General features: G+C 42.5%; 2 protein-coding genes across 3 annotated transcripts; both read left to right on the top strand.

Annotated features, from left to right (window-relative positions):
* Positions 1-455: 455 nt before the first annotated feature.
* dgkab (diacylglycerol kinase, alpha b) lies at positions 456-12,032 on the top strand. Its single transcript, XM_069156381.1, has 24 exons — positions 456-565; positions 1,363-1,444; positions 2,831-2,907; positions 3,314-3,458; positions 3,818-3,892; positions 4,046-4,095; positions 4,694-4,768; positions 4,948-5,064; positions 5,242-5,359; positions 5,522-5,610; positions 6,407-6,517; positions 6,599-6,697; positions 6,798-6,848; positions 7,328-7,401; positions 7,722-7,796; positions 7,888-7,973; positions 8,050-8,139; positions 8,227-8,387; positions 8,513-8,577; positions 8,688-8,778; positions 8,857-9,037; positions 9,145-9,265; positions 9,654-9,714; positions 10,329-12,032. Exons 2-24 carry the CDS (start codon positions 1,372-1,374, stop codon positions 10,407-10,409), a joined length of 2,166 nt encoding a protein of 721 aa, XP_069012482.1. The 5' UTR covers positions 456-565; positions 1,363-1,371; the 3' UTR covers positions 10,410-12,032.
* A 1,875-nt stretch (positions 12,033-13,907) lies between these two features.
* LOC138202428 (probable nuclear hormone receptor HR38) lies at positions 13,908-19,858 on the top strand. Of its 2 annotated transcripts, XM_069156394.1 has the most exons (7): positions 13,908-14,021; positions 15,443-16,272; positions 16,883-17,012; positions 17,282-17,445; positions 17,578-17,780; positions 17,888-18,066; positions 18,157-19,858. In XM_069156394.1, the coding sequence occupies exons 2-7, from the start codon at positions 15,445-15,447 to the stop codon at positions 18,417-18,419; spliced, it is 1,767 nt and encodes a 588-aa protein (XP_069012495.1). In that variant the 5' UTR covers positions 13,908-14,021; positions 15,443-15,444; the 3' UTR covers positions 18,420-19,858. The 2 variants fall into 2 exon arrangements, with proteins under 2 accessions (XP_069012495.1, XP_069012504.1); XM_069156403.1 differs by lacking the exon at positions 13,908-14,021 and having other exon boundaries at positions 14,069-16,272.
* Positions 19,859-20,004: the final 146 nt, after the last annotated feature.

Consider the following 20,004-nt stretch of genomic DNA (forward strand, 5'->3'; position numbering starts at 1 on the left):
AACAGCACATAGGATTTAAGGGTAGTTATAGTAGGCTGCATGTTTCCATACTTGACATTATGAATGCACTCATGGCCTCAAAATACTGTTTGTATAATGAATTAAACACGAAAAAGAAAAGCCAGGGAATAAAAACAAAAAATAAATAAATAAGTAAAATGTAAGCACCGCTTAACTTGTTATTTCCCCTGAAGGGACTGATTTAGTCACATCTGCTCATTCACTCTGAAAGCTGCAGACCAGAGGGCCTGAACCTAATTCTGAAAATCCGCATTTTTTATTTTTTTATTTTTTTTTAAATTTTAGATAACGTCAATAAATGTGTGTGCGTGCGTTTGAGTGCGCGTGCAACACGCGCGAGGCGTTCCCACTAACAGTAATTATGGTGCTAAAAGCTCCTCCTCCGTCCATTCTTAATCCCTTTTATCCGCTCATTCCACAGCAGACATTTCCCCACAAGTCCCAGCTGCCGACAGAAAGGCACGTCGCGTCGTGGAGCTCCGTGGTTTGGGCCCGTTTTTGATTGACTTCTGCTGCAGTTTGAGGAGAGAGAGAGAGATCCAAGGTAAGAAAGGTTCGGCCTCACTCCTCTTCCTGTCTGAACACCTGTGCAGCACTCAGTGTGAAGAATAAGTTAAAAAGACAGATCTTGTCAGTCACTCTTGTCAGGCAAGGTGCCTTCAAATTATAATCCCGTTTGATGGACACCTCCTCTTAAAAGGCTCTTCATAATTGCTGATTAATGAATTGCTTTTTCTGATTAAGCTGATGTTACATTAGGAGAGGCTTTAGGTGGGCACTCTAACTTGCACAATCAATATCTCTTAAGGGCTGGTTTAAATGAATTATCCTTCTGTCTGCAGATGACAGTTTATTGTCCACCATTACAGGCTGAAACACACACACACACACACACACACACACACACACCCTGCTATATTATTACTTGTAGCCCGACTGTGGGCAACTCCCCAGCTTTCCAGATGTTGTTCCAAAACCTTTGACCCATCTATCCCCTTGTTTTCAAACTAGACTAATGGCACGGTAGGTCTGATTTTCACCAGCGATCCCTCGGTTATGAGAGAAGCCCCAGGCTGTTCGAATACCAGACTGTGGTTTGTGGAGTTTGTGGAGTGGGGAGTGTTTAACGTCCTTATAGTGAGTGAAATCCTGGGAATGGAGACAAACCAGTTCATTCAAGTCACTGCCCAAAAGAAAAGAAGATAACATGAGACATAGTGAAAGGAAGATATATGTCGTTGTGCCTGCAGCTTCTCTGGAGGTCAGCTCCTAATCCCGGGGTTGTTGTCCTTGTTGTCCTTGTTGACTGTCCAGTCTTCTGTTTCCTGTCTTGTCTTGCAGCTAATCGGCATGGCCTCGTCCGATGATACGGAGAGCTCCCTGACTCCTGTGGACTTTATCCAGCTGCAGCATTACATGGAATGTAAGTTCATACACTTTACATCATTTCTACTTTTATTTAGTGTAAACCGCATGTCGTTACTGCATGTATAAGGTAACTTGCTGAAGGTCTGTTTTTAAATACTTTTTATTCCTTAATAGTTACTTGTTACTTTACTGAGAATGCAAAAATATTAAATCAGCTAATAAAATATGACACATTGCCACAGATTAATCCATCAAACTGTGAAAGATAATCAAAATTAGTTGCAGCTTTACTGGCTGCAACAGTTGAATGCAACGTCGGAAACAAAAGCTCTAAAAGGTTCTGTAACATATAGAAATTTGACAATTGGCAACTGCACTTTTACTTCAGTAAGATTTGAAATGCACAAAAAAAAAATCTGTGTGTTTAAACTGTTGTAAGATGTTTTTATTGATGTAAAAGATCTGAATACTTTTATCACAGATTCTAGTTTTAGAACAAAAGATATTTGAAAGTTGTCAGAGCGATTTTATTAAAGGTATAGACAAACAAAAGCAAAGATAAGAAAAGAGCTGCGCGTAATTGGAGTCAAAGTCCAGCAAGAACAAGAACAGTTTACACCTCCTAAATCAATCATATGACTCATTAATCACTTCACTTTTCTGTGTCCACACATGTATTTTAAATGTCTCTGCACTTTGCTCCCAAACACTGAAAAGATAGAAATGGAAATATTGGATTTAAAGGTGCAAACATTTCGTCAAATTGCTGGATCCCTCACTTACATTAATGTGCTTCTAAATACTGAAATCTACATCACACAAACAGTGAAAGCAGCTGTAGTCACTGAGTACCGGACGTTAATGTTGTGAAATTAATGAAAGTTGCTCTTATTCGGGAGGCCGTCAACAGAAACACACTTCACGGTGTTCTCTGGAGGATCGTTCAGCGTCCACGCAACAACACAAACAGCAGCTTCGATGTGTAAGTGGAGGCTGCCGGGGCCGGAGATGATGCAGAATTATATAGACAAAACAAAAAGTGGTTCGGGTCTAAAAATATTCTCCCGTCCACTCAAAGGCTTTGAAAGAAATGAAATGGGTCTGTAGGCTTTTAGTGAGGGGTGGGTGGGGTGGGTGGAGGGGAGAGATAATGGATGAATGGATAATTACACCTGCTCCTCTACCGCTCCGCATCACCTCTGACTGCATCCAGGTTTAATGTCGATTACAAACATCACACTCACGTCCATAATTAACGACCATTAATTTGAGCATTCGGGAGCCATAATGTGTGCGACAAACAGCAAAAAGACACAGAACTGAGATTTTCTGTTCTCAGCTTCACCGTAGTATTTTTTAATATCTTCTTTTTTTCTTTTTACATGTTCAGCTTTAATTGCATTAAATTGTATTCTTCAATTCTTCAATGTTCTCCGTGCAGACAGCAGTTTAAGGGTGAAAGACGTGATTAAGGAGTTTCATCCGGGAGGCCGGCTGGCCCAGCACACCTTCGGAGAGGTAACACACATCTTTTCTGGACAACTATGCATTCGGTACCACTTTTAAGTTATAATTTTTGCATTTCTTTTGAATAGTTTCTGCTGAAAAATTCCTGAGAACAGTTTTTTAATTTAGTACTAATTTTAAAAAAAAGTCTCCTTTTAGGCTTTTCTAATTATACGTTGAATAATTCTTGAACATTGAACACTGAACATGTTTGCGCTTTCAGTTCAGTTAAAAATGCACCAATTGAACATTTTCTATCTTCCTGTTATTAGTTCAGGATTGCAAAGTTCTTTTGAGAAAACTTTTTCGCAGTTTTGAGGAAATTGTCTATAAATTACAGATCCAGTAAAACAGAATGTTTCTATATGTTTAATGCCACGTTTGCACATCCCATCTGACAACGCCTCTCCCTCCTCAGTGCGTCGATGAAGTGGGCTTCTGTCTCTTTCTCAAGACCTACCTGGAAGTGGATGACTTCCCTTCAGATTTCTGCCAACGCCTTTTTTGCTATTTTAAACATGTCGAGCAAGCTGGATCCTCAAAGTGTTTTCTGCCCAAAGGAGGTAAAGTGTTTCTGAATGCCTGATCTTCTTTTAGCTGCACGGCTGAAAACAGGCGGGTGTTCGTAGGAAAATTGCCCGTCAGAACTTCCTGAAGATAATGAAAGAAAGAGTCGATGCTTCAACGACAGTCTGTCCCGACGCCCACCTGTCTATCTGTGTTTTTTATCTTGTGGCTCTGCGTCACAGAAATGAGGTTGTAGGCGTCGCTTTGGAGATTTAGTGCACCTGTTCCAACAACAAAACTGTGATCAAATATTTAGCTTTCATTTTCATCTGGAAATAACTGCAAGCTGTTTTAGACCTCGTGCACTAAAGTTTTCCGGTTAGATAAAAGATTTTGTACATTTCTCTATTTTCAGGTGGTGTCTTTCTTCGTGATGTATCCTGTTACTTCTCGGTGCTGGAGGAAGGACAGCCGCGGGAGAAGCTCGAATGTTGGTTTCATCTAACTTTTGAACATTTTGTGACACGTTTATTGTAGTGCAGCTGCATTTTGATCGACATTCACCACTCAAACGTGATTAAAATTGGTGATTTGAAAGATGTGAGCAAGTAAAGGATTTCTGACTGACTTTGTTTGGTTCTAGTTACTTTCAAGCTTCATGACAAAGACAACAACGGACTCCTGGATAGTTCTGTAAGTGTCACAATTCACAAACAAATTTAAGATGCTTCTTTATTCACTCAAAACAGCTGACACATGTACAGCACATATTTTGGTTTGAAATCAGTTCTGCAGAGTGTTTAAATAAGTGTATTTCTTTGTTAAAGAAGTTTTAGTCACATGGTTTTGATCAGAAACTTAAGATCAGTGCCTAAAGTATGAGGGTACTCAGGTGATCTTGGACCTTATAGATCTTAAAAACAAATCTAATCATTTTCCATCTGTACCAGGCAATTTATTACAATTTTTGAAATGTTGAAAGGTGAACGAGCAGCATAGAAAAATGCACCTGACAGCAAACAAGCAGCTAATGTATATCCCACTATTTATGTATTTGTATTCCAGTAAAAATGCAAAATAAAAGACCTCTTTTCTGCAAAAGAAAACAGTCCTTATATCACTAAAATGAGTTTTAATCTGCAGAAAGTTTCAAAACAAGTCATAACGCTTCTAATAACAACATACACGGTTCTTTATGTGTCTGGTCTGTTTCTGTTTTAGATGTGTTTAGCTTGACACATGACCTTTCTCATTGTGTGAGATTATTGTTCTTTTTTTGTCTCTCCTGCAGGAAGTGGATCGTATAATCACTCAGATGATGCGGGCTGCTGATTATCTGGGCTGGGATGTGACTGAACTCAGACCAGTATGAGTTTCCTTTTTTAATGCTCTTTATTTTTTTGGGTTTTGACCAATCTGGAGTGTAAGTGTAAGACTTTGTTGTAATGCAGAAGCAGAGTTTAAGGGGGCAACTGAGAGATGTCAAGGAAAATTTTACTGCAAAGGAATTACACAATAAATAGTTTGTGTTTTGTGATTGGACAGGTGCTCAAAGACATGATGACGGCAATCGATGTGGACGACAGTGGGACGGTCACTCTGGAGGAATGGCTGAAGGGAGGCATGACCAATGTGCCTTTACTTGTTCTGCTTGGACTGAAGGTGAAGCACAAACATCCAGCTGCACACACAGCTGTTTTACTGTTTTACTCCAACCTGTAGCCTTGAGTGAATAGACAGCTATTCAACGCCTCACGGACAAAATGCTGCTTCATTTGCTGTTTTCAAGGTGATTAACTTCGGGGGTGTTTCCCTTTTCTCTCCCTCTCTCACTCACAGATGACGGAGAGGGACGGGCAGCACATTTGGAGGATGAAGCACTTCAACAAGCCGACTTACTGCAGCGTGTGTCAGAGCATGCTGCTTGGCCTCGGGAAGCAGGGACTCTGCTGCACCTGTAAGGGCTCTTTACCGCCACCAGGGGGCGACGGTGCACCGCATACGTTGTACAAATTAACTGGAGATGAGCCTTCTCCAGTTTACATGTACACTCTGCTGTTTTCCAGTGTCACTGCAGTTTCTTGTTTCTTTAAGTTGTACTAAATTTGTCTTATTCCAGGTTGCAAATACACCGTCCACAACCAGTGTGCCAACAAGAACCCTGAAGTCTGCGCTCGGACCTTTGTCAACTCTAAACAAGAAATTGGTGTAAGGAACACAGTAATCACCTTTTTTTTTTTGTCCATTTTCTTCCACTGGTTTGATTTTATTTCTGCTTTTCAGATTTAGTTACATTTGCACGAGTGTTTACGTTTGACGTTACATCATCTTTTTGACCTCTTTAAGACAGTATATTCACCTCAAAAACCGAATGGCTCTGCCAGTAAACACATTAACAACAGGGAACATTACAATGCATTAGTCAGCAAATGCAACCCATCAGTGTTGTTTTTTTTAAGTGTGGATTACAGCTGGAACAGTCTGCTGCGTACATCTGTTAAATGTCCTAATTTTGCACAGTGATCCGTTCGCTGTCTTTTTGCTGGTGCAGCGTCACAGCTGCATCTCACTGCCTCACAAAATCTGTAATGGAGCAAAAAAAAAAAAAAAAACGTGTGGGAGTTGAATGCAGCAGTTTGCTTGAGGGACATTTGATCTGGTGATGCAACTCTGCCAAGTCAACATTGATCCAAAAAGTCATAAATCTGAAGCCGTCAGTAACGTCTGCAGCTGCTCTGGAGGAGGGTGCGGCCTGCGCTGATTCTTTTCAACATCAACAATAACATCATTTTCCCTCCTCTCATACAGTGATGGGTTGTTGTTTTTCACCACAGTGGTCAACATGAACAAAGTATGCGTAGACAAATATGTGGAAACAGCCCGAACCAATGGAGCGGCCAGTAAAGTTTGTCATATTGCATGATTTAAAAAAAAAAAAAAAAAAGCGAAACAGTTTCACTTGTGGGATGAACACATCTTTGTTTTTATCTCCTCTGTGTCTCAGATAGCAGTTCATGACTGGATCAAAGTCCACTGTAACTCCACCAAGTGTCGGGTCTGCAACAAGAAGATCAAAAGTTTAGCGGGGCGGCGTTGCGTGTGGTGCCTGGAGATGGTGAGGACAGCGTGCGTTTGCACGTTGCTGAAAGGGAGGATAACTTTGTTCGGTATTCACTGAGTCGTGTCTCTTTTTAAGCGCCACGAAGAGTGTATTTTCTCTGGCTTAGCCACCTGTGAATGTGGGCTGCTGAGAGATCACATCCTGCCTCCATGGGCCATCTATGCCATCTCAAAGGTGACAGGATGCCTGTAAAATGACACCATGAATGTAACTTCAGCAGATTTAGATGTTTTTGAGGATGATTGATGGTTCGTTGTGTGTTTGTTTCCTGCAGGAGGAGGACACCAGCCTGCTGAATGTCACTCCTGATGGCCATATCCTGCAGGTCTGCTGTTATCAAATCTTCCTCCATACATATCCTCGTCCAACCGTGTTTTCTGTGTGCGCTCGATTTCAAGCTGTCCATCTGGATGTTACTGCTTTTGGGAGATCCTCTGATTTTAGTGATTCATTGTGATCATCTTTGGTACATTTATAAAATTGAATTACTCTACATGTGTCTTTGTAGTGATTGATCTTCACTGACTTCTTCTTTACTTATGCTCCTGCTGTTCTGTGTTTCAGTATTTATTATTATCCTGCAGCTCACATTTGTAGCTGCAGTTGAGGAAAAGTTGCGCATTCGCCATTTAAATATACAAGACATTTTTTAGGACAATACAGGACACAAACCTGAGTCTTTGGTTTCATGGTGCTCGTGTTCAAATCAAGGCTCTTTCCTTTCGACAACAGATGTTTGAATGACTGATCATGTATGCGTGAAGAGGGTCAATGTATTCATGTCATGTTTTTTGTTTTTTTCAGATCGTTCCTATTCCAGACACTCACCCCCTGCTGGTGTTTGTGAACCCAAAAAGTGGAGGAAAGCAAGGTGAACGGTGAGCAGCAGCAGAAGTCTCTTTATATGTTTAAGGTCATGGTGAATATTGTTGTCACAATTTCACACTGTGGCATCATCATAGAGATTTTTACAATATGGGACCAATCCATGAGCGTCAGGTGAAAAGAGTTTGCCTACTTGGGCATATTTTTTACACAAATAACATGTTATTGCGTAGATCACTGTGTCTCTCTCTGTGCTGTGATGTTATTGCGTCATTCATTACAATCATGACTCCCTCCCAGGGTAAAAGTAAAAAAGTCATTTTTAGAATAAGAATATGTGACATGTTTTCGTTTCCTGTGTGTTTCTGTGCAGCGTGCTCAGGAAGTTTCAGTACATGCTGAACCCACGTCAGGTGTACAACCTGTCCAACGGCGGTCCGGATCCGGGGTACGGTCCACTCTTAACACCGCGGGACACGCGGTTTAAATGTACACGTCGTGTTGCGTGTCTGTCCAGTAACGTTGCCTTCGTCTTTCAGGCTCCATTTCTTCCACAATCTCCGGGAGTACCGAATCTTGGTGTGCGGAGGAGACGGCACGGTCGGGTGGCTCCTGGATGCCATAGGTACTGTCCGTCCTGCTGAGTGTCAAGACAGCTGATTGACAGGATGAATAATAACACGCGGCACCTGTGATTTCAGACAAAGCGGACCTCCAGGTGCGTCCTCCAGTGGCCGTCCTCCCTCTGGGCACCGGGAACGACCTGGCTCGCTGTCTGCGCTGGGGAGGAGGTAAAACCAAACTCTAGGTCACTCAGGTATCGGCTCTGACGCTGGCGCCACATGTTTCATAATCAAATTTAATAATCCCACAAAAAGGATACGAGGGTTCAGACCTGAGAGAAATCCTGAAGGAGATCGAGGCGAGCAAGTTGGTTTTCATGGACCGCTGGAGCATCCAGGTGATACCGGACGACCCGCAGGAGGCCGGAGACCCCGTTCCCTACGAGATCATCAACAACTACTTCTCCATCGGAGTGGTAAGTCACAGGCTGCAACACACATGGTTGTCCCTCGTCTGCTTTAAGCACAATTTAGCATTGATGGAAATATGAGTAGCTGCAAAACTGGCTTACCAGGATTGTATCTGTGTCCCTGTGAGCAGGACGCCTCCATCGCTCATCGTTTCCATTCCATGAGAGAGAAACACCCCCAGAGGTTCAACAGCAGGTGAGGAGTCCTTTTAACCGTTTTAACAAAGAACTTTCTCTCATGGTGAGTGTAACAGAGCTCCGTTAATTCTTTTGAACTTTTTCTGCTTTTTCTCTGCTGTTTTTAAGAATGAAGAACAAACTTTGGTATTTTGAGTTTGCCACGTCGGAGACCATCTCCGCCTCCTGCAAGAAGCTGAAGGAGTGTCTCACGATCGAGGTTAGAATTTAAACCGCAGTCGTCCAGTTGTTTCACTGAAATTTGTCGCTAATATTAACATGTTTTGCGTGACGCCAGTGCTGTGGGAGACATCTGGACCTGAACCACATGTCTTTGGAGGGCATCGCTGTCCTCAACATACCCAGCATGCACGGAGGCTCCAACCTCTGGGGTGAATCCAAGAAGTCGGACGGTGTGCCAGAGGTTGAGCACAGCGAGGTGATCACTGACCATGAACTTCTGAAAACCATCTCACAAGGTGAGACCGGGCTGGTTTTTCTGTTCTCAAGGAGCTCTCCTTGTGTTCTTGCGGTTGTTTGCGTTTTACAAACTCTTTTCACTTGTTCTTGTTTCCTGACTCCTCAGATATGAGCGACAAGCGTTTGGAGGTGGTGGGGCTGGAGGGAGTCATCGAGATGGGACAAATCTACACGGGACTGAAGAGCGCCGGACACAGACTGGCTCAGACCTCCCAAATCACCATCAGGTGACCTTTCACCTTCATGTGTATTCAACAAAGCAACAGGAGTAGCCATCAGTTCAATACTGTTCTTATTATGTGGTCAGGCGTCGTGAACATGATGTAGAAAAAAAACACCTAGATAGACTTTCCTTTAAATTTGGCACAAAGGTTAAAGGTCAAAGTCACAGTGACCTCACGTCTTCCCATTCTTGTGAACATGATTTGACAAAAATGTCCTAATTTCTTTACATTTGGCACAAATGTTGACTTCGACAGAAGAAGGAACTGATTCGGTCACGATGATTAAATACTCATTTTATTTCTGCCCACATTTGGGGAAGATATTTGCATGTAAGTAAATGTTTCTGTGTCCTCCTTCTCCTCCTCCTCCTCCTCCTCCTCCTGTGTGCAGGACCAAGAAAGCTCTGCCCATGCAGATTGATGGGGAGCCCTGGATGCAGCCTCCTTGTACTGTAAGTGTGAAGAGTTAAGACTCAAAGAGTGTAACAGCAACGCAGCATCCAACATTTAATAACTCATTCATGAATTCATTTTGATTATTAATAGAGACACATAATGAAAAGCTACTGGCAGACTTTGACACATGTTCATATGTCCAAGAAGACTCGGAGCTGTCCGGTTTCCACACACACGCTATGAACAATTTAAAGTTCAGTATCTTCCTCAAGGACATTTGTGATTAATAGCAAACTACCAAATGAGTCTCCCTTCTCCAATTACCCACAATTCTCTGTAGATTGACATTAAAAACGTGCAAAAAAAAAATCTGAAAATATAAAGAAACACAAAAAAAACATTGACACAAAAATCTCCCTATTTCAAGGACAACTTTACATGTGTTACTAATATTAAGTCAACCCTTAAATGTCCCTAAATATTAGAATAACCAATAACTGATGTTTTACAATTCAAAAATACAAACTACAGCCTCCAAAATGACAACAAAGCATTTTGAGAAACAGTTTCAGTAAAAACTGCTTCGCTGCAGGACTGTTATAATAGTAACTAATTACATATGCATCATTTGAAGGATGAACCCGGATTCTTTCTTTTTTATTTATTTTAGATCCACATAACTCACAAGAACCAAGCTAACATGCTAATGGCCGTACCAACCAAACCGTCCGGCTTCTTTCACCTGAAGTAGAGCCGACGTCCTCCCGTCTGCCGAGGCTCGCTGCCGACCACCAGTGTTCGCACCGAGCGACGCCGGATGAGGACTTAAAAGGAGAATATCTATCGCTGACTGTGTAACTGTGTTGTTACTGTTAAGGCTTCACTGTGTTTGTCTTTTGCACTCGATCCCTGACGTGGTTTTAATTTATTAGCCAGAGACCGCTCTAACAGACCAAATCTGATCGCTGCTATTGTGTGCCAACTTCAAAGTAGTGCATCATGTTCCTGTAAAGAACAGAGCACAGCATGTCGTGTATCTGCAGTATATGGAGAATTAATTCTGTATTTTCTTTGTGGTTTTTGTGGTGAATCGTTTCTGCCGTCGTGTCTTGTTGAGTTTCATATTTACCTCCTAAATGCGGCTGCTGTTGAACTGGCAGCTCGCCATCAGTGTTCAGCCAGTGGGCCAAAAATTTCATGTTTATGTTTTTTACATTATATTTAGCTGATGCTTTTATCCAAAGTAATTTACAACATACTGATGGTACACCATCGGGAGCAATTCAGTGTCTTGCTCAAGGACACTTGGGCATGTGGGCAGGAGGGGCTGGGGATCAAACCACCAACCTTCTGATTAGTGTGCAACCCAGTCTACTGACTGAGCTCCAGCCTCCCTCCCAGGGCCACAGAGAGACTGACGGAAACAAAGACCATTCACACTCTCATTCACACCTAAGGGCAACTTCTAGAACCACCAATTAACCTGAGGTGCGTGTTTTTGGATGTTGGGAGGAAGCCGGAGCACCCGGAGAGAACCCACGCAAGCACAGGGAGAACATGCAAACTCCGCACTGAAAGGCCCAGGACCAGATTTGAACCCGGAACCTTTTTGCTGTGAGGCGACAATGCTAACCACTGCACCACTGTGCCGCCCTACATGCCACCCTACTACTTATTAAAACAGATGTAGATTAAATAGTGTAAGAAACACTTGCTTGAATGTGACTGAGTGTGTTTTTTTTGTCCGTGAGGTGCTGGGTTTTAAAACAAACTTCTTAAAAACTGCCCACAAAATATACAACCACTTTGGAAATCTATTTAAATATTACTGAAAATAAAGGCATGCTAAACTGTGGTGGAATAATCTACTTTGCGATTGGAGAGAAAAACATTTAAGATATTGTCTCTAATAATGAGTCTTGTGTTGGATATTTAGTGTACTCATATTAACGTTGACCGTGCTTCTATGTTCATGTATTATCTTGTCTAAATGTGAAATTGTGTATCTGTCATTTGGACGTGTGTCTTGACAACTCTGTACTCTTATTTTTATCGAAGCTCTTGCAGCATCACGTTGATAAGGTGTATTGAATTCTGCTTTGATTTCATCGTGAATGAGCAGTGAAGGAAAAATATCACTCAAATTAAGACATCTTTTTGTCTCTTTGTGATTATCATCTTTGTTTTATGTCACAGAAGGCTTCAACACTAATTCAACGCCTTTAAGGGAATTTGGTCAAACTTGGCAAAAACATTCACTGGATACCAGGGAGCAACTGGTAGGGGGGGGGAGGTCAAAGGTCAAGGTCACTGTGACAGAGAGGCCGCCATCTAGGACTGTGGATGATGAAGGGAACAACAGAAAGGAGCAATGGTGGTGGTGGTGGTGGTGGTGGTGGTGGTGGTGGGGGGGGGGGGGGGGGGGGGGGAGACAATTATTTTTGCAATTAAATTCTTTTAAAAATGTGATCAAAATAAAAATGTCAAATGTTAAGTGGAATAATACAGTAATATTTGGTTGTGAAATCTAGTTCGACTTGTTTTGGATCATTTAAAGCTGCTGATGAATGTGAGTTCATTCATATGTGGACACATTTATTAGCAGTTTGGTGACAGTTCATTGAGACATGCACCTCCCACACCACATCACAAAATATGTCAAAATAAGACAAATACTGTGTTGAGCTTTTAATATTTAAGCCTGCGATTTACATAGTAAAGAACTCGGGAGGCTGAAATTACTGCAGGCAGTGCAGTATGATCAACTCTTTATTATTTGACCAGGTGATAGACAAGTGAAATGTTGCGACAGTGTCATCTGTCTTCTGATACGTGTTTTCTAACGTGACAGAGTGAAAAACAGATTGTATGTCACATGTGTTTGTTAACTCTCATCCAGAAGGCAGCGTGATGCTCAGACCCCCATAATTATCTACAATACCTCCAGGCCATCGCCGACCTCAGCTGCCCCTCACCCTGAATGACCCGTCTCACTTTCTCCACACACCCAGACGTCCCCTGAGAGTTCAGATGTTGGTGTGTGTTGGTTGTTCTGGTTGTTGGGGGGTGAAGTTGTGACATAAGAGGTATTAGGTGGTTCTTAAATTGATGCTGCAGCTGGGGCCGTGACATCCATAGCGCAAATTCTCCGATGGTGACACGACACCACTGTGTATGTCTCTTTATTTGACTCTGGGATACGGAAAGACATTATAAAGAGTAATAATGAGGATATAAACGCGGGGGGGGGGGGGGGGGGGATGCTAAAGTTTGAGAATCAAAATTCAGACCTGACGTTGGACCATATATTTGTCCCAGTAGGGGCCAACAGAACTCACTGTGGGTCCAGGAGGATGTTAACGAGCTTTTCTGGAGCCTTCGGTTATAAATGATATAGCTACCTTTAAATATTCAAATTTCCATTCTTTAATTTGACCGATTGAAGATTTCAGTTCATTTGATATGTTTGAAATCTCAACAGGAGCCCAGTGGACCCTGAAGTGGGACTGATTGTGTCAACAGCTGCTTCCAAAGTCAAAAATCCCAAATGGACAAACGCCATCATGTGATATAATTGAAGGCCCAAGAGCAGCTGCTAAACTAATCTTACTCTTATGATATTTTCAAATTTTGCTTCTTTATATGTGCAATGTAGGCCGTTTTTATATAATGTCTGCTTTTTCTTTTTTTTCTAAATATGAAAGTAAAAGTGTAAAATCGTATCATAAATAAAACTATTATGAATGATAAAGTGTTCACATTTTAGATGTTAAAGATGCTCGTGGTACTTTCTCCTGAAGAGAGGTTTTTAAAAAAAATCTATTTTATGAGCATAAAAGTCCCATTTAATGAAAAACCTTACAGGTGTTTCCTGGTCTGGCACGTCACAACACACCTCTCTGTTGTAAACGTTTATAATATCGACATTTCCAGTCGTAAAACGTCTGCACCTCCAAACTGCAGTTATTTTTAGCATTTTTCATCCAGTAATAGCCCCACGTGAGCGCCGCTGTCGTTGTTGGTTTATATTTAGAACGCACGCTCCCTCGGCTCTTGCGTCAATGGAATCCCGTGCGTGCGTCACACGGGAACGTCTGCGTCCGACGCGGAGCTGATTGGCTCGCGACCCGGAACGTTCCACCACCCCGTTCGCCATTTTTGGGCATGGACCCGCCTTTTGTCGACGCAGCCAAAATAAAACGAGTGTATGGAGCAGCCTGCGTTGGTCTGACCCAGCGTGTGTGCGTGAGTGTGTTTGAATGAGTGAGTGCACTGACACGAGCCGGCAGAGGTGACAGGCATCTATTTCTCTGGTTTGGAATAAATGTAAAAGACTCAAAATCCGGATATTTACATGAAATAGGTGAGTAAAAGGAGTCTCTTTGTTTATTCAGGGGCCAAATGAATGCTGTCGTCAGGTGTGCTTCGTTATAACTACTTCTGTAGTAGTTTTAGCTCATACAGGACACGACTGCTGACACAATATTTAACATTTGCAGCTGTTTACTTGTTATAATTGAATGTTTGAACAAAACATATTTTTTAAAGATGCCTCTCTGGACTCCGTTGTCATTTTATTAGGTACACATTTCTTAAACGAGTTCAGTCTGACCAAGCAGCTCTGAGGTAAATCCTGTATTTAATTGTAACGTACAGTTTAACTTTGATATAGCCGGCTGCCCTCCTTGATAAAAAACGGGGCTGGCAGAATATCATAAGAAACACTAAAGTACTAAAGTTGAATCAACACTTCACTAAAACAGTTGAACAAAAACTTGAATCAGCTTCAGGTAGGTGTGAGATACCTAAACCAACAAACTACATTTGAGATAATTCTGCAATCTTAATTTTTTTTGATAGATTGCTGTCTTGAGTATATTTTGTCATTAGTAAGGACTTCTGCCAGAAGTAATACAACTACTACAGATTACAATGAGAAGCTCACAAGTTTGTGCAAGTTCAATCACCTCTGGGCTTATGTCAGTTGTTTTGTTTTTTTAATGGCTGTCATGATTTAACATGTTGTGCTGCATGTTTTATAAGGGGGGTTTTGATAGGGGGTGTATTTATAGGACATAAAAAAACGTGTTGGTGACTTGAATATAAATCAAAAGTAATTATAAGTTTTAATGTGAAAGGAATGATCAGGCATTCTTTTAGTTTGAGATGTGCGTATCGAAAAAGACCTGCAAAATGAAGAAGTTAGTCTGCACACACACACTCGCACACACAAACAGGCTTTACCACCTTTCCCATTTCAGCTGGCATCCAGTCAACGCTGAAATACAATCTGTAACACTCCCTGGCACATTCGCAGTGGAAGAGGGTTGCCCTCCACTGGAGGAGGTTTTCAGAGCATTAACAGCCAGTAACACAATATCTGACAGTATCTGACTGCTCCACTGGACCTCCCTCTGAATTTCCTGAAGAGGTCCGAGAGGCCCTGAAGCCAGAGAATTAGAAAGGAGACAGAGCACATTCAATGTTTGGATGGTTACAGAAGGATGATACAAAGAAATGCTGACCTAAGTGATTTCAGAAATATCCGATTTTATCCCATGATTTAACTTTCTCGCTTTTATTTTGAAAAGTGACCGTGGAATCCAGTCCTGATATGAGGTGTAGATGTGACACAGAGGTTGTATTCATTTGAATATACATCACAAAGAAAGCCTGTCTGACCATTGAGTTCATGATGTTTTAATGAAAACAGTATCCACCTGACATGGACAAACATTTTGGTTTACTTTCCGCTGTTGTAACAATTGCTGTCCTCTGTCCTAGCTATGCCCTGTGTACAAACCCAGTATGCATCCCTGCCCCACGACAACTACTTCAGCTCTGAGTTCTTGAATGCTGACCTCAGTGCCAAACTGGTGATGGACATCAGTGGTCAGAAGGACCAGCTGTCGACATCTTCGTTGCCCAGCATCAACACCTTGGTGGGAAATGGCTACACTGGGGAGTTCGATGCTTATTCCTGCAAGATTACCACCTCCCCTCCCGCCTCTACGGTTTCCTTCAGCCACGGCGCGGTAGCTGAAGGCTCCATCCCTCAGATGCAGAACCAGGCCTTCAAGCTGGATGATCTCCAGGTATACGGCTGTTACCCAGGATCCTTTGCACTCAGCTGCCTCGATGAAACACTCTCGTCATGTGGCTCTGACTACTATGGCAGCCCAGTTTATGCCACCGCTTCTCCTCCAACGCCGGGCTTCCAGACCGAGTCCGCACCTGTCTGGGATTCCCCTTTCAGCCCCTACCCCTCCGCCCCCCCGTCCTCTGTGGCCGATAAGGCCGCCATGGCTCAGCAACTCTCCTTTTTTACCTTCAGCCCCGTTCCGGAGCAGCACTCTCCCCTGTGCCAGCATCAGGATGGCGGCCAGGACGACCCGTTCTTCCTGTCCCCTCAGCAGCACGTCTCCCCACTTCACTGCCCCCTCATGTCTCTGGAGCACGGAGCTCTGGAAAGCCCCCGGATAGTGGAGGCCATGATGTCTCCGAAGACACCCAACCCAGGATCCAATGAGGGTCGCTGTGCAGTGTGTGGTGACAATGCATCCTGTCAGCACTATGGAGTCCGCACCTGTGAGGGATGCAAAGGTTTCTTCAAGGTAAAAAAAAAAAAAAAAAAAAGCATTTACCAGGTGCAATAATACAAGTTTATCTGGCCTGAGTACAATAAACCTGCAGTCACTGAGGTTCATTAAGCAGAATAAACCTCTAACCATCAACAATTGCAGCACAATTTGGCAAAATACAAGAAACTACATTTGACCACTGGAGTTTATTCTTTCAACAGTAAAATGTCTCACTTAATACATATGTTGCCCACCATCCTTTAAACAGCTTTTTTAGGGAATATTGCTGAAATATTTTATTTATTTGGAAGAAAAAAGAACACTCACCACCTTTTTAATTGTGGCTTTTTTGATCTCTCGGATATTAATGTCACTATCAAGACATTCATAATTGGCAGTAATGTAACAGTTGTTAATGGCTAATGCCGTTTTTGTTCCCCAACGAGAAATGCAGGTGCAAAACGTGTGAAAGTTTTACACGTGCAAAATGTAGAAATCAACTGGTGTTTTTTTTTTTTTTTTAGATACAAGATATAAATGCAGATTTGTTGGTCCCTTTTTTTTTTTTTTTTTAATCATGCACAGTGTTATTTCTTCTCCACATTATAATCTGGTAGTAATGTATCTTTTCCTCATTTGACAGCGAACGGTCCAGAAAAATGCAAAGTACGTGTGCCTCGCCAATAAAGACTGTCCAGTGGACAAGAGGAGGAGAAACCGCTGCCAGTTCTGCCGTTTCCAGAAATGTCTGGCAGTGGGAATGGTCAAAGAAGGTGAAGCAACATCAGAGTGTCTTAAAGCTTTCAGTGATTAATGCATGTCGAGGAGAAACGTTTTAGTTTTTTTAAACGATAGTCCTGTGAAGCCGAAACTAGGACGCATCGACGTATGAAACCAAAGATTTACAGGGCGGTGCCAGCTGCAGGAAAAAGGGAAACTGAAACCTTTTTTTTTTTTTTTTAAGTGTGGGATGTGGCGACGGACACGCGAGTGTCACATAATACGTGGGCTTTAAGTGTTCCTCTCCTCGTCCCTCTCTTAGTTGTTCGCACCGATGGCCTCAAAGGTCGCAGAGGTCGCCTGCCCTCCAAACCCAAGACCACGGCGGAGGCTTCGTCCACGATCCCCAGCGTCAACATCATAGCGTCTCTGGTTCGAGCTCATTTAGACTCGAATCCAACCATCGGGAAGCTGGACTACTCCAAAGTAAGTTTTACGACATTCAGCCAGCAGATCTGATTTATTTTAATCCGATTGGCGATGGAGAGTGAAAGCAGTGACGGGGAACAGAAATCTCTTCAGACGCCCTCATGCTTCTCTTCTTCTTTTCCTCCACAGTACCAGGAGACAAACGGCAACCTGAAAGAGAAGGAGGACGCCGGTGACATCCAGCAGTTCTACGACCTGCTGACCGGCACCTTGGATGTGATAAGAAACTGGGCTCAAACCATCCCGGGATTCACAGACTTCTGCACCGAGGACCAGGAGCTGCTGCTCGAATCTGCCTTCGTCGAGCTCTTCATCCTCCGCCTGGCGTACAGGTTGGATTCTCTCCCTTTTAGAGTTAAATGAATATATTTCTGACTAATATTTCACTGCGTTAACGTGTACTTTTCAAAGCTCTAATACCGGTTTAAAAACTGCGCAGGTCAAGTCCAGAGAAGAACAAGCTGATCTTCTGTAACGGCGCCGTCCTCCACCGACTGCAGTGCGCTCGCAGTTTCGGCAGCTGGATCGACTCCATCATGGATTTCTCCCAGAGCCTTCACCGCATGAACTTGGACATCTCCATGTTTTCCTGCCTTGCAGCACTCGTCATCATCACCGGTAAAGACCCTCCGTCCGCTCGTCGTTTCGCTGAATCTGAGTTTGAATGTGATGTTTCTGTTTCTCACGGGAACATCTTTCTCCACCCAGATCGCCACGGCCTCAAAGAGCCCAAACGGGTCGAGGACTTTCAGAGTCACCTCATCACTTGTTTAAGGGAACACGTGAGCGGAAACGGATCCGAACCGAGCCGGACGCAACCGAACTATCTCTCTCGTCTTCTGGGCAAACTCCCCGAACTGAGGACTCTGTGCACGCAGGGCCTGCAGCGCATCTTCTACCTGAAGCTGGAGGACCTGGTGCCTCCTCCACCGATCGTGGAGAAGATCTTCCTGGACACGCTGCCGTTCTGAGAGGACTCCGGTGCCGTCTGTAAAAAGGATGTTGGATGCACCCAGTCAGAGGTTTTATCACTGAACTCCACACCTGAACTTATGCGCTAACACGTGTCTGACATCATTCAAGAGACCATTACTTTTTTTATTTTTCAGTTTTAAGATGAAATACGGTACCTGTGTGAGTACCACAAAAGATGATTTCAGAGCTGAAAGTGATATCAATATTTCAGGACACTGTTTATATATATATATATATTTTGTGTGCATTTGTAAACCGACTTTATTGCTGTGCTAGAAATGTGAATGTTCTCCTGCTATGCAGCTGATAAGACATGTTACATCCTCAGAAACACACTAATTTCTTAAAAGGCATATTTTCAAAAGTGCTTTATGGTCCCAGTCAGAAGCTGAGGTAGATTATTTAGTAGAAAAGGCAGGCAGAAGTTTTATAGGGAAATATTTCTATCACAAAACCTAGCTGTAGTCCTAACTGAGCTCCTGCGGAAGGTCTTGGACCAAAGTTTTTTTTTATTTTTTTATATATATATATCTATATATATATAGATATATATATACTTCCATTCACAAACCTTATTGCCTTAAAGCTTAAGATAATCTTCTCGTGCTGCCACTTGCAGCACCTCGTAAAGGCTGATGCTGGCAGAAGTCCTGTTAAACTGCATGTCCCTATAAAAACAGGCTTTTCTTTGCCTTTTTAAGAATAAAAAAAATACAAAGTGCCCTTCATAAAGCTTCTGTCCGTGAACCACAGTAAGTGACACTAAGTGTGTTTTCATTCCAAACATCTCATTCAGTGATGCCTTCAGTCACCTTCAGATCTTATTGATAAGAATTCAGGTGTGTGTGACACACATTGATGTGAAGTGTCTGAGGCAGGCGGGTGTTTCAAGAGTCTCCAGGACTTCACGCTGTTAAACTGGAAGGTTGTTTAGGATCCACCTGGGGGCAGGGAAAGTTAGTTCACAGCATCCCCTCTCCTAAATGTATAACACAAAATACTTGACTATTCACAGGCATAGACAGACATTTCTTGTTTTTTGATACCAAGTGGTTTCTTTTACTCGGCTGCAAAAAAAAAAAAAATCACTTGTTTTGTTTGTAAAACTCTCCTCCTGTCTTTCACATTTCTCTGAATCGTGCAGTTTTTTTTTTTGTTGTTTTTTTTTATATGTTGGATTTAGTTTTTGTTTTGATTTTGCGATGAACTAAAGAAACTCTTAAGGACTCACGGTGAAACGTGACGATGAGATGAGCAGCTAAGAGCACTTTGAACAGTGTTCGAGCCGTCTGAAGAACACTTCTTTCTCCTACTGTATGTGTTGCGTTTGAGACGTGTGTGTGCAGATTCATAAATACTGCCAGGCCTTTTGTAAAACGGTGCAGAGATATTTAAGGGCAGAGGATACTTGATATTAAATCTTTTTGAAAATAAACCACTGAGTGACTTTGTTTAAATGTTGGAGGTTGAACATCATCTGGTCTGTGTCACCGTCTTACTGAACATGTCTGGTTTCAGTTGTGCATTTAAGTGCCAGTTTCTCCTCTGTTGTTACGTGTTTTAAATTTTCATTCTTTGTTT

Source organism: Embiotoca jacksoni, unplaced genomic scaffold, assembly GCF_022577435.1.
Source record: "Embiotoca jacksoni isolate LCO1_2020_lvr unplaced genomic scaffold, fEmbJac1.0.p SCAF_1, whole genome shotgun sequence".
Lineage (NCBI taxonomy): Eukaryota > Metazoa > Chordata > Actinopteri > Embiotocidae > Embiotoca > Embiotoca jacksoni.

What these genes read in the sequence shown, in the direction of transcription:
- dgkab (XM_069156381.1), top strand. Translation starts at nt 1,372, where the DNA reads ATGGCCTCGTCCGATGATACGGAGAGCTCCCTGACTCCTGTGGACTTT. An exon ending in CCATCTATGCCATCTCAAAG is followed by an intron (nt 6,698 to 6,797) that starts GTGACAGGATGC and finishes TGTTTCCTGCAG; the next exon opens with GAGGAGGACACCAGCCTGCT. An exon ending in GGAGGAAAGCAAGGTGAACG is followed by an intron (nt 7,402 to 7,721) that starts GTGAGCAGCAGC and finishes GTTTCTGTGCAG; the next exon opens with CGTGCTCAGGAAGTTTCAGT.
- LOC138202428 (XM_069156394.1), top strand. Translation starts at nt 15,445, where the DNA reads ATGCCCTGTGTACAAACCCAGTATGCATCCCTGCCCCACGACAACTAC. An exon ending in GATGCAAAGGTTTCTTCAAG is followed by an intron (nt 16,273 to 16,882) that starts GTAAAAAAAAAA and finishes CTCATTTGACAG; the next exon opens with CGAACGGTCCAGAAAAATGC. An exon ending in ATCCTCCGCCTGGCGTACAG is followed by an intron (nt 17,781 to 17,887) that starts GTTGGATTCTCT and finishes AAAACTGCGCAG; the next exon opens with GTCAAGTCCAGAGAAGAACA.